At 30.0% G+C, this 13,743-nt stretch overlaps 1 protein-coding gene across 2 annotated transcripts; it reads left to right on the top strand.

The window, feature by feature from the left end:
* The first annotated feature begins 4,368 nt into the window (after positions 1 to 4,368).
* On the top strand, positions 4,369 to 6,210 carry LOC112734070 (transcription factor TCP15). 2 transcript variants are annotated; one of them, XM_025783260.3, is made up of 2 exons: positions 4,369 to 5,903; positions 6,076 to 6,210. In XM_025783260.3, the coding sequence occupies exon 1, from the start codon at positions 4,689 to 4,691 to the stop codon at positions 5,865 to 5,867; it is 1,179 nt and encodes a 392-aa protein (XP_025639045.1). In that variant the 5' UTR covers positions 4,369 to 4,688; the 3' UTR covers positions 5,868 to 5,903; positions 6,076 to 6,210. The 2 variants fall into 2 exon arrangements, with proteins under 2 accessions (XP_025639045.1, XP_025639044.1); XM_025783259.3 differs by having other exon boundaries at positions 4,433 to 5,899.
* Positions 6,211 to 13,743: the final 7,533 nt, after the last annotated feature.

Below are 13,743 nucleotides of genomic sequence, written 5' to 3'. Positions count from 1 at the left end.
GAATATTAACCCCCATTGATCAATATTAATTATTTGAGAAAAAACTATGCATAGACTCTTGGGGATGCACGGCGGGGGACAGTCTAATGGTTTAGCAAACTGGACTTATCGGGTTGTATTGATAACTGACAGATGAGACTCATTAGCCATAGGACAGACATGCATCATATGCATACTACTTGAATTACTTGTTTGTGCATTAACTAGGTGTGCCTAAGTGTACTTGCCATGCTAAATGTATATTTGTTACCTGCAATATTTGTAACCTTCTTATGCTTGCTTTTATCTGTTTATTTGTCTATGAAATGCTGACAGAGGTGGAGGTATGGAGGAAAAGCAGTATGAGACTTAGATTTAATATTGGGTTAAGTTAGGCTTGGTTACTTTTAGAAAGCCACCTCTTATGGCTTTTGTTTAATACTTTAAGATCTATAATCTGAGTGTCGGCATTCTAGGATTGTCACTGGCATTCCCAGGACCTTATATATTATGTGTGTGGCACCTTTACCATACTGAGAACCTCTGGTTCTCACCCCATACTATGTTGTTATTTTTCAGATGCAGGTCGAGAGAGATCTCGTTAGGCGTCTAGACTCCTGAAGCGAAGTGGTTACTGGGTTATTTTGTTGTACAGTGATGTATATATATGTACTTAGCTTTCTCTCTGCATAACTTGTTCTTTTTTATCCTCTTAGAGGTTTATGGAGAAATAGGATTTTGTTTATGTACCTCTGGGTTTTGGATGTGAATATTCTCTGGCCAGCCTTAGTTTCGCGGGCTGAGTTAGGAGCTTGTTATTTTGTATCTTTGGCACTCTATTCCTACTTTTATTATCTTATGTTTGATAGTTATAGTTTTCTTAGCACGCAAAACTCGTTTCTTGAGCGTTGCGCTTTTATTTCGCGATTTTTATTTCATCTATTCTTCAAGACTCCTAGTATATTATAATATTTCCGCTATTATATATATATATATATATATATATATATATATATATATATATATATATATATATATACATTATATAATAGAGGTCATAATACCACACCACCTTTGTTTTACGGCTTAAGCATAAAGTTCAGTGTGGTAGGGTGTTACATGCATCATATATATATAATTTAATAAATAAGATCTATTAATTTTCATCTAATGAAGACCATTATATAAATATTTATCTATCCAGATTATTAATGTCTTTTTAATAATTTTATAACGAAAAACAGTTTAAATTAAATTATAAAAGATTTATTTCTCATTATTCATAATAATAAATTTTTAAATTTAATTAAAAAACTTATTATATTAAATTTTTAATTGAATAATATATATAATAATAATAACAAATATATAATAAATTAAAATCATGGCTAATAACTCTAAAATCATGATAAATTAAAAATGCAACTCCCTAATTAACTACAAATATTTTTTCGTGGACAATGTATGGTTGCTACCATTATTTTGAAATTTAGCCACAGTTTTTTTCGTGACTAAACCCCTTGTTTTTTGTAGTGTTATAACAGAGTACTTACGTCATTTGATGAAGTCCAGCATTCATTCGATCGATTGATTTTGATCTGTTTGAATGGTTCTTCAATTATGATGAACGATTTTAATTCATGTATATTTTTCTTTTTATATTTTTTTATATAATTTAATAAGGTATCCTCCTTGAATATATTTATAAAAATACCTATATTATCCCGGCTCTCTCCAAAAAATAGGACATTATTTATTTAGTGTGTGTGTTTTTTTAAAAAGAATTTTAATTTATTTTAAAATTATTTTTCATGACAAATATATTATTTTATTTCCAAGAATAATTTATTTCTATGAATATTTTTTGCCAAAAATATAAAATTTTATATATTCTCTTTATAGCTTTTGAAAATAAAAAAAAAAAGAAATAACTTGCAGTTCAAGAAATTATTTTCTTGACAAGTAGTTACAGTTATGTTTTATTATATTCTTTGTTTACTTTCTAACTCCAACAACAACAATCAATCAGTTTGTTCATATATAACTAATATAACTTACCCTTTCATTGTATTGTGTTTGAAGAGAGAAAACGAGTGAGGTGCAAACATTATTTGGCGCACAATGAAGTATATTTTTATTTTTGTATGTGTAAAGGATTAGGCTTTATTTTAATTTGAAAGAAAAAGTGAGGAATGAGATGAGAGGAAGAAGGCATATGAAGGGAAATTGAAAGGAGAAATCAATAAATAAAGGTGTAAAGGAGATGAGAGGATAGAGAAGATAGAAGAAGGGACAATGATGAGTTGAATGAAATGGGATCCACATCCACTACTACTCAGTCTCAGGCCACCACACCACTCTCTCTTCTCATTATGATCAACCATCAACCACAGCCACCACCGCACGTGCTTTCTCAATCAACATCTTCAACGTTTTTTATTTATTTATTTATTATTTTTTTCTATTTCAAATACCAAAAGTGACTCAATATTATTTTCATTAAAAACCCTAATCAAAGACAATATATATATCTTTTCAAATTCTAATTTTTTATACAATTTATTCGAGAAAAGCTTAGTTCAGTTAACTTGGAAAAAAGATGTGAATTGAGCTAGTAAAAATATTAATAATTTAAAAATTGGAATAAGTCTATCTAATTCAAGCTGAATAATAACGCGTAAATTAAATGAAGAGCAATGTTAGAGACCAGCAATTTTTGTTATTAGTAGCCATCAAATAGCCATCAATGATGATTTAATGGTGTGAGATTGGTATGAAATTTTATCCAATGGCTCACATTTTTTTGTTGGTTACATGTTGGCCAAAATTTAATAAAATTGCTGCCACTAGATTTTTCCTTAAATGAATTCGAGTTAAAATAGAGTATGAATTAATTCGTTTAATTTTTTTAATATATAAATAAATAAACAATAAACACTAAACACATTATTTACATTTACACACACTAAATGAAGAAAATTATGCATGATGCTGGTTTAATAATAATATAAGACTCAGTTTATATTATACACTATTCTGGTTATTATAGATTTTAAGATTTGTTATTGTAATTTGTTCTTGAGGCTTTTAGTTTTAGTTAGTTTAATATAGAAATATGTAAATGAAATGTTGTACGAATATCTAGGTACTAAAATCTTAAAACTATCTAGTACTTTAAAAATACATACAATTTAAAAAATATAAACGTTTTTTTAACTCGTCGGTTTAAATGAACAAGTCGAACTGACATTTTTTTTTACTCCTAAAAAAAGTAAGTCAACTCATTTTTTCAATTTTACCTTGCTTTCGAGACTATTTATCTCAAAGAGGAATGTTAGGGGGTCAGCAATTTTGGTGTTTTGTAATTATCAATTGGCCATCAATAGTATTTTTAATGGTGTGAAATTACATCTAATAATGAAAGATTACTCACTTTTGTTTTGATGATTAAGTGCTGGCCAAAAAACACAAACATTACTGACCTCCTAGAATTTTCTTATCTGAAATTCGCTCATTTGCTCATTTTGATGACTCTAACGTGGATATGAAAAAAGAATAAAATATTATGAATGTTTTATTAGTTAATTTTTTTTAATCTTCTGCTTCTAATGTATTACTTTTTAACTTTTTTCAAATTTATTTACAATGGTAATTCCATAAAAGCTTGCTATATGAACATTTACCACATGAGTTTTGCTAGGGAGCCAATAAAATATTTGTACAATGTGTATAATGGGTTATATGAGTTACAAAATAAACTTTTGATCTTTCAGATCTAAAGTTCTGATACCATGTCATGATACCACTCATCTCAAAAATTTTTGCTGATGGAAAAAGGTAGCACTAATAGTTATATCTCTAATATTTTCTAAACTTCTATTGTACATATTGTACAAATATTCCATTGGCTCCCTATACTTTCTCTTACCATATATATCATTACCTTCAATATTAATTTCTTTATTGAGTATTAAGAATGGATAACGTGATTCACTTTTAAAATGTTAAAAGTTACAAGACACAAATATGACAAAAAAAAAAAAAAAGAAACAACATTTATAATAACACCAAATATTTGAGAAAAGAAAAGATTTAACCTTTATTATGTTTATACTGATTCTTGATAAACTACTAAGTGTACCTTTTTATTATAAAAGTAGATAATTCTTATATCATTTTAATTATTTTATCAATCACTTTTAATACTAAAAAAATGCTTAAATTTTAGTGATGCATATTACATTCTCATGTTATTTCTCTCCCTCAATTTCAACTCATTTTCGAAAAAATAGAGATTTACTAATGGTTTTTGAATATAATAATGAATTAATTACACATAGGTTAAAATGATGGTTTATATTGTTGAAGGTTAAATATTTGTAGAGAATTGAATAGGTATATATGAAAAGAAAGAGATAGTGGGCATATTATTGGTAGTGAATATGATTATATTGTTGCTTAAAGGTTGCAATGGTTGGGGTTGTTATCTCTCTCCTTTATCCTGTGTCAGTGTATAGAGTGAGAGAAAGAGAGGAACAAGTCATATCTCAAAGGAATTCCATCCCCATGCCATACATGCTCCACTTTCATCTCCGCTGCTTATTAACATAACCTATTCCTTTTCTTTCTTCTTTTCTAATTTATTTATATTAAAAAAGAAAGGAGGTAAACCCCACACATATTTTATTTTATTTTTCTTTTTTCATAATATGAGTGAGAAAACGATCATGGAGCCTGACCACCATCAAAATGGGATCCGCACCAGACCTAATTTTCCACTCCAACTCTTAGACAATAAGAAAGATGATCTTCAGCAGCCGCCGCCATCAGAGGATGGACCCGCCGCTGCTGCCAAGAAGCTGCCGCCAAAGCGAGCTTCCACAAAAGACAGGCACACCAAGGTCGACGGTCGCGGCCGACGCATCCGTATGCCGGCTGCAGCCGCTGCCAGGGTGTTCCAGCTGACGCGAGAGCTCGGCCACAAGTCTGACGGGGAGACCATCGAGTGGCTCCTCCAACAGGCTGAGCCCTCCGTCATCGCCGCCACCGGAACCGGTACTATCCCTGCAAATTTCACTTCCCTCAACATCACGCTTAGAAGCTCAGGATCCACCATCTCTTCCCCCTCTCACTACTTCAGAGGCGCCACCGCCACCGCTACACCGTACCTTAGCCACGCAGCCAGCTTCTCCGCCGCTAGGAGCCGCAGCGAATGGGTGAGGAACGTGGCGGTGGAAGATTATTCTAGAAGACTCATGTTCTCCGGCAGTGACAATAGTAATAATAATAACAACAACTCTGCTGTCTTGAATTTCAACAACGCTGTTAATGATATTATGCAAAGCAAGCAAGAGGCTCGGGAAGAGCCCTGTAGCGGTGACGGTGGCGGCGGAGGAGATGCTTTGGGGAGGAAGAGAAGGCAAGAGGAGGTGTTCTCACAGCACCAGGGTACTCAGATGATGGGTAGCTACTTGTTACAGTCGAGTTCAGGGTCAATTCCGGCGACTCATGCTTCTATTCCGGCGACTTTTTGGATGATGGGCGGCGGTGGAGTTGGTGGTGGCAGTGGTAATAATGGCGGTGACCCAATTTGGGCAATTCCAACGGTTGGTAACAATAGTAGCATGTATAAAGGGGCTATGTCTGGTGGCAGCGGCAACGGTGCCGGCGGCATTCATTTCATGAATTTTGCTTCTCCAATGGCTCTATTGCAAGCTCAACAACTAGGAGGAGGAGGAGGAGGAGGAGGCGGCGGCAGTGCAGTGCTGAGTGAAAGTAACCTGGGAATGCTTGCAGCTCTTAATGCATACAGGCCTATTATGGCTAACGGCAGCGGCGGCCAACATTCACCCCATGGAGATGGAGGTGATCAACAAAGTCAACCCTGACCTGAGGATCAAATGGTCGTTACAGATTTAAAGCAAGTATATGAGCTCATCATATATATATTCTACGTTGTTCGTTCTTGTTATAATTTTATTTTCAATTTTAACTGCTACATTAGTAATTTAATTAGTAAGTAATAGTGGTTTCCACTTTCTCTAAGTGTATTATATATAATATTAAGTTTTCTTAATTTTAATTTCCATTATGCAGGCACAAGTTTAGTTGCTTAGCGAGTTGAATGTTGTCGGTTTTGGTGTGATTTTGCTGAGGATCCATGTATGTTAGTTAGGGTTTGAGAAGAAAGCATACATATTTATATACATATGTTTTTACCATGGCAATCAATTCTGATCTTCGACTATTTTGGCTGTGCCAAATTTAAAGGTACCGTCCCTATTATTGGTATTTATTACTTCATTATCAGCACCTAGATTGTGGAATTGTAATTTGTTTCTTATCATATGGCTTAGTAGTCTAATGTCTATCCATAGGTAAGGTTTAATTTATGGATGTTTATGGTGTAGTAATTTAACAAAGAGATAGACATGCGATATATATAAATTTGGCTCATTAATTGTTTTCATTTAGAGCTAGGAAATTAAATTATGGTAGGTGATCGATCATACTAATTATTATAATAATGTACGAATGGTGGTAAAAGTATGAAGATATGATATGGTACGAAGTCGTAGTCTTTTTACTGCAACAATAATGGGGTTGAAAAAGAAGATGATGCCCCTCTATGCAGAAACTGTCACATGCATGGTGCATTATCCCTTATGGCTGCTGCTGCTGCTGCGTGCAGTAGTTGTGAATTATGTGTGTTGTACTGTGTACTACTGCATAATATATATTTATAGGGACCAATACATGCATTATATATATATATATAAAAATGGCCATGCCCATAATTAATAGGTTGTTATTAAACTAACTCATCAGATGCAAGTATTGGTCAAATTATATATTCTTTCTCTTTCTCCTAATATAGGACGACATGTATCTAGTCTAGTGAGACAAAGTGATCTTATACAGAGATTTAATTAAAGAGTATATTTATATAAGCCGTGTAATCATATATATGAAAAATTTGACAAATTCTCATTTAGAATATAAATTGGCAAGATCCTAAAATTGAATTTATCATGAGTTTTTTTTAATGCGTTTACTAGTTTATTATGAGTTGAGTTTTATGATTTAACTTGTTTGTTGGACATGTGATGAAGTTATATATATGAGTCATTGGACATTTTGTACCTTCTTCCCTCCTCCATTATTATATATGAACTACTGTAGTTTTCATGAATTGTAAGATTAGGTTGTGTTTTTCATGAACGATAATAAGATGAATATAATGGCATGTGAAACTTGCAATTCAGCTTCAGCCCCCACCAGCTTTATCATTGCTTATATCAAAATGTTAATGGGTTAGGCTTTTAGATGGCTAAGCTTCTTTTTAGATTTTCCGTTTCGCCAACTAATATGATACTTTGATTAATCTTCAGACAGATCCATAGGGTGCTTTAATTTGGTTTGCATTATATGAATTGGAAGTATTATACTTTGATTAATCTTTGATGTTATGAGAAAAGCTCTTAAATGCCTAAAATAAGAAAATAAATATTTTTAGTTTATTACAATTGAGATTAAATGAGTCTAACTCAACTCTAAAAATTAGTTTAAAGTCAATGATAAATTCTTAAGAATAGTTGTATGAAGCGTAAACATTTAATTTGTAGACAAATGACTCAATAATATTGAATCATATAACATATGATTTAAGTCTAATAACCTCAAATTAAAGCTAACTCAAGAGTTAGAGTGAAAAATGTATTGCACATAATGAATTACTAATCTTATTTTTTTTACAGATATTTTTAAATTGAAATGGAGAAAACTATAATTATATTTTGATAAAGAAAATGATTGAACTTTCATGAACTATCATGTATGATCTAAAAAATGAACGAGTTTTTTTTTTTTTTTTAAATAAATTCAGTTAGATAAGTTTTAACATTTTTATTTCACTGTTATAACATATAAGATATCTTCTTTTTATTCTTAACTTAATTCCATAACTAATTAAGTAACGTTAAATAACATGCATAGTGAATAATTATGGATGGACAGCTCGTAATCGAGTACACTTGTAGGTAGGAACTAATTAAGATATATAAGCTAGTACCTTAAATAGGAAGTTAATTAAAAGAATCGAATCTTTTGGTTTTAAAAAGCTACTAATTCATATATATAAGTAGCTATGGAGAGTTTAATATTAATCAAATCTTAAAAATGTTTTATGCATTTATTTAATTAAATATATTTTTTTGGAAAGTTTATTATTTACAGAATAAAAATGTTATAACATGTTTACACTGTCGATGATGCAAATATAAATTAAATGTTAATTCTATGTTTTTATGGAGATATAATTATTTATCTATAAATTTTATACAAATTTAAAAAAAAAATTGTATAATTTTTTTTTTTTTTTTGAGAAAGATGGTTTCATAGGCAGTTTAAAATTTTAGTTAAGAATTTTATCTTTTGTTTTCACAAATATCATCAACCTATTTAAAAGATAAAAAGATTCCGGCGTAGTACTAATTAAATCAAACTAAATACGTCATACCCACAACTAATCTAATTAAAATGTTTAGATATTATTATTATCCGAATATTATTACTATGTTGTAGATTTTGTTTTGAATATCGAAAAGGAAAAGTATAGGTAATTAACAACATTTTTTAATAATATGTGAATAATATGAATTAATAGAGTTAAAAGAGTAAATTAATCTTAAATTTAATTAATAACATTAAATTAGGATGTAATGTATTTTTATTTGATTGGTAATTGTTTATATTGTTCAAGATGATCATTGTTTATCTATCACTCCCCCGAAAAGGAAAAATGAGCTAAATGACACCTCATAATAAGGTTAATTACTATATAGACAGAGAGAGGGAGGGAAAGAGAGTGATTGAAGAAAAGATATATATTCTCCAATCTCCATCCATCTGTGAATTAAACAATAACTACAATCTGATTTTCTTATATCAATCATCAAAAAATTAAAGAAATGCAAAGAAAGTAATCATGTCGGTTCTTCAAGGGTTAGTTGGAAAATATGATTTTGAAAAGTTTCAATTGAGTGAGCACAATTATTTCGTATTGTTATTTTTGCTATTATTCTATCTTTTTAGGCATAATTCAGAATATTAACTTTTTTTTAGATAAAAGAGTATACTATTAAAAATAATGAAATGACTACTTATATTACTATACAACCTGTTTTAGAGCTGGAAAGTAAGGAAAGCGGCACCCCTTTTATTTGTTGAAACACTAATGGAATTATTATATCAAATTGAATTAATTAGTTGTTTGGAGAAGCCAACTATATAGCAATAATGGGAGTAATTTTTTGTGTAATGTATATGAGAAGATTATTTAATATATAGTTCGAATTTTAATTTATTAGTGTTTTTCATTATTGTTGTGTACACTCTTTTTTGGTATTTAAAATAGAATTCAAAAAGAGATAGAGTATAAAAAGTCTCATGTTTTAGATTTATAGTGAATTTACGTTCCCATGACAATGAGAATATGAAAAGTTGTCTATATCTCACAGAAAATATAATTATTAGAAAAAAAATCCCTAATCACAAATTCACAATAATGATGAGAGTATATATATAAAAGATTTTATTAAAATAACAAAATAACAAGTTTGATATAGATTTTTTAAAAGTGAAAAATTGAAGTCATTGATTGAGTACTTCATGTGGTCATAGTTTATACCTTTATGTTACGTACTTCTCATCCATCATCGGTAGTCGGGATTTTTTTATTCTAAATTAAAAAAAATATTTTTAAAAAAAATCAGACTTTAATTTTGGAATACATTTTTTTTATATTTAAATTGAGTTTATTGCACTCCTAGCAAACCTTACTAATTTTGTAAGATTTGTCATATTTTGATGATGATAAATTTTTTTATCATGGTATATACTTTTTTTAGAAACGATTAAAGAGTATATATTTTTTCTAAATTAAAAGCATAAAAGCAATTGAAGAGTATAAGAATTTGAAGTTTGTCGGAATTACGATGAAATTTATAATTTTTATACAGTTCGCCGGGATATGACAAACTTGCTAAAAAAAATTAAATTCAAAAAATTAAAGTTTGAATAATTTTTAAATTTTTTTTTTATTTTTTCAATAGAAAAATTCCTTCATAGTCGTTACAAAATGTTCAATATTGTATGGAGTCCTCTTTAACAATAAATACATATGGTTAAAAATATTAAATGTGTGGAACCCACCTACCGGTTTACTTGTATTAGTTGCGATTTTCTTCAGACTTCAGAGATGATAGTGAAAGATAACATTAAGCTAACGATCAACTTGAATTTATGTTAATTAATTATGAATAAAAAATTGATAATTAATCATATTGGTGGGAGATTATTGGAGAGTTAGTAGCTAGCTTTTAGATTTGATGAGAATAGGTAGCTAGAAATGTAAAAGTTAGGATAATAAAAAAATTCTTCTCTTCTATTCCACAAACCATTTTTACTATCCAAATCAAATCAAAGACTATCTCTTCTTCAGTTGATGAAGGAATCAGATTTTTTCATATAATGAATCTGTATACAATATCTATTAGAAGCATTCACATGCTAGGTGTGTATTAAAAATTTTAACTATTAAATTAATTATTAATATATAATATATTAAAATATAAAATATACATTAAAAATAAATTAAATAACAGTACAACATATATATTTATACAAAAATAATAACGACTAATTTTTAGTATGCTCATAATATTTTTAAATATTGATATATGAATAATGTTTAACCAATAAATCCAATATATTATAGTAAATTTATTATTTTAGGAATTTGCAATATAATTTAATTTAATTATCCTCACACGCATCCATTAATTTGGAAATACAATAAATATAAGATTGATTTATGCTGCTCTACACAAAAAGTTTCCACAGGATAGTTCAAAGCAATTAACCAAATCTTTTTCAATAAAAAAAAGTAAAAATTCGTATAAACTGTTTTAATAAAATTATTGTTAAGTACAAGCAGAATCTGAATTGATTAAAAAATAGGAGTGCATATATAAATTTGAGATTGGCAAGCAATATTTTTGAGCTTATATTATGTTCTGCAAATTTTCTTTATTCTTGATCAGAAGATACCATCTTTTAACGGCAATGTTTTTATAATCACTGCGTACGTGAAATTGACGAAAACAGACTATTGGATACAAACAGAAAATCATTAAGGTTCATCACCAAATACAGTTACATTCATCAGAGTGTGGGTCTAAGCTATAAATATATTATTATTTCAAAACACACAGACATACTCAACCACCCATCTACACTCAGTTTCTATTCTATGTTAAGATCCATTTTTAATGATATTCTTCGCTAGAAAGAACCATATATTGTACCATTATAATACATAGTAGCAATATTGTTGCTAGCTAGGTGCATATAGCAATTTTAATATTTTGGAAGGTTTAGCAAGCAACCATAGATGATGATGATAATAATATATCATGGTTTTAATTTTTAAGCTTATGCTGTTTTTTTTTTTTTTAAACATCCATAATTACAACAATTATAATCATGACTTTAACCGCAATTTAAAGACTTTTATATATATATATATATATATGGAACGTGCGGATAATAATTAGGATTTAGTTATTATGTGTTGTGATAAAATTATGAAAGAATAGGAAAAGAAAATATGAAGAATTTTATTGTATGTTGATTGAATGAATTGAATTGTAAATTATGAAAGTAAAACTATATATATATTGGCTTATGAAAGATGAAAGTAAAAAAAAAAAAGATAAAATAAAATAAGAAGATAATATAAAGATAAGATAATAAAGATTAAAATTGTAACTGAATTTATGTATTCTGTTAGGTTGAATTTGTGGGTCACGAGACTTCTTTATTGTTGTCATGGATTAAGGTGGAATAGTAGTTTAATACGCCATCGCAAGCTGGTGGATGTAAGATGTCAATAATCCACAACTTGCATAAGTTCCGATGAAATTGTTGAGGAAGACACGTTTGACGTGGTGACGCAAAGGAAGATGCGTACGGCGGAGCTAGAGCTGCCGACGGCAAAAAAAAAAGGAGATGCTGTGTTTGAGGGAGAGAGAGCAAGCAGTGATCTTCAAAAAAAAAAAAAAAGGAACCTAGAGTGCGATAAGATTGATCTTTAGAATGCGCGAATGGCGTAATAAGAATGGTCTTTAGAGGGCACATAGAGCGCAATAAAAGAGGACGCGTAGAACGCAATAAGAGAGGGCGCGTAGAGCGCGATAAAAAAAGAGCGCGTGGAGCGCAATAAGAGTGCAGATGGAACTTCTAAAACAGAATGTAAATTGAACCGTTGAAACAGAATGCAGACGAAACTGTCGGAAGAAAGGAGGCGCAGATGGAATTGCTGGTAAAGAACCGGGGTAACCAAAGCTGAGGTAGGATTCACTAATAAGGATTGGTTGGATCTTCAATTAAATTGGAAGATTGATTATTCATTGTGGGAGGAAATCGAAAAAGAAGCAAGGTGATTTCTCACCGAAAAGATGATAACTTATATATCCTCCTCTTGAGCTCTGGTGACATCCATGAATAAACCAACCAATTTAGATCCTAAAACCCCTTCAACCTCCCCTCCCACTATGAATAATCAACATCCCTACTCTGTCCTAAGTCAAGGAGAAAGGGCACACGAGCAACTTCATTAGGAACCTCTTTTGGACTTTTCGTCAACCTAACACTCTTCTTTCATGGCACTTCCTTCCAATAAAAAAACTCGTCCTTCAAACCAACTTGAGCTTTTGTCAAGTCCAACTACTCATTATCTTTGTTCTTTCAATACTTTTTCTATTGTTAACAATTTTTTAAATCGAGATTCATTTCTGAACACTTGGATCATTGATTTTGGTGCCACATATCACATTACATCAAAATTGTCTTGGTTTATTTCTTACACACAAATTTCTCTTATTATTGTTCATTTACCAAATGGTTCTCAAATTACTATTTCTTATAAAAATATTGTTCACTTTTCACCATCCTTGGTTCTTCATGATGTTCTTTATTTACCTCATTTCAACTTTAATATTATCTCCGTCTCAAAAATTACTTCAGCATTCATATGTGAACTCACTTTTTCATCTTCTTCTTGCACTCTACATAGCAACAATTTGGGGACGATTAATTTGGACAGAATGAGAGAGGATTATATGTCTTTGAACCCAATTTCGGTAAAAATCCATCCACTACACATTCCATAAATTTCATCCAATCCCCACCCATTACACCTTCAAATATATGGCATTTTCGTTTAGGACACCTTTTTGGACAAAGACTTAATCATTTATATAAATATTTTTCTTTTATCTCTATGCATCATGACGAGGCTTGTGACATTTGTCATCTTTCTAAACAAAAGAAACTTTCATTTTCTCAAAGTTTTAACAAAGTCAATGCAAGTTTTGATTTTTTACATTTTGATATTTGGGGCCGTTTCGACAAAATTCTATTCATAATCATAAATATTTTTTTACTATTGTTGATGATTTTAGCCGCTTTACATGGCTTATTTTGTTAAAATCAAAAGGAGAAGTGCAAAATCATGTAAAGAATTTTATTACTTTAGTTGAAACACAATTCAACTCTAAAGTCAAAACTGTCCATTCTAATAATGGATCAAAATTTATTTTACATGATTTTTATATTTCAAAGGGCATTATTCATCAACATAGTTGTGTTAAAACCCCTCAACAAAATGGACGAGTAGAACGCAAGCATCAACATATTTTAAAT

This window comes from Arachis hypogaea, chromosome 3 (assembly GCF_003086295.3).
Source record: "Arachis hypogaea cultivar Tifrunner chromosome 3, arahy.Tifrunner.gnm2.J5K5, whole genome shotgun sequence".
Lineage (NCBI taxonomy): Eukaryota > Viridiplantae > Streptophyta > Magnoliopsida > Fabales > Fabaceae > Arachis > Arachis hypogaea.
The sequence above is the reverse complement of the archived record's forward strand: the minus strand, read 5'-3'. Positions and strand labels throughout refer to the sequence as shown.

Coding starts and splice junctions, on each gene's coding strand:
- LOC112734070 (XM_025783260.3), top strand. CDS start 4,689: ATGAGTGAGAAAACGATCATGGAGCCTGACCACCATCAAAATGGGATC.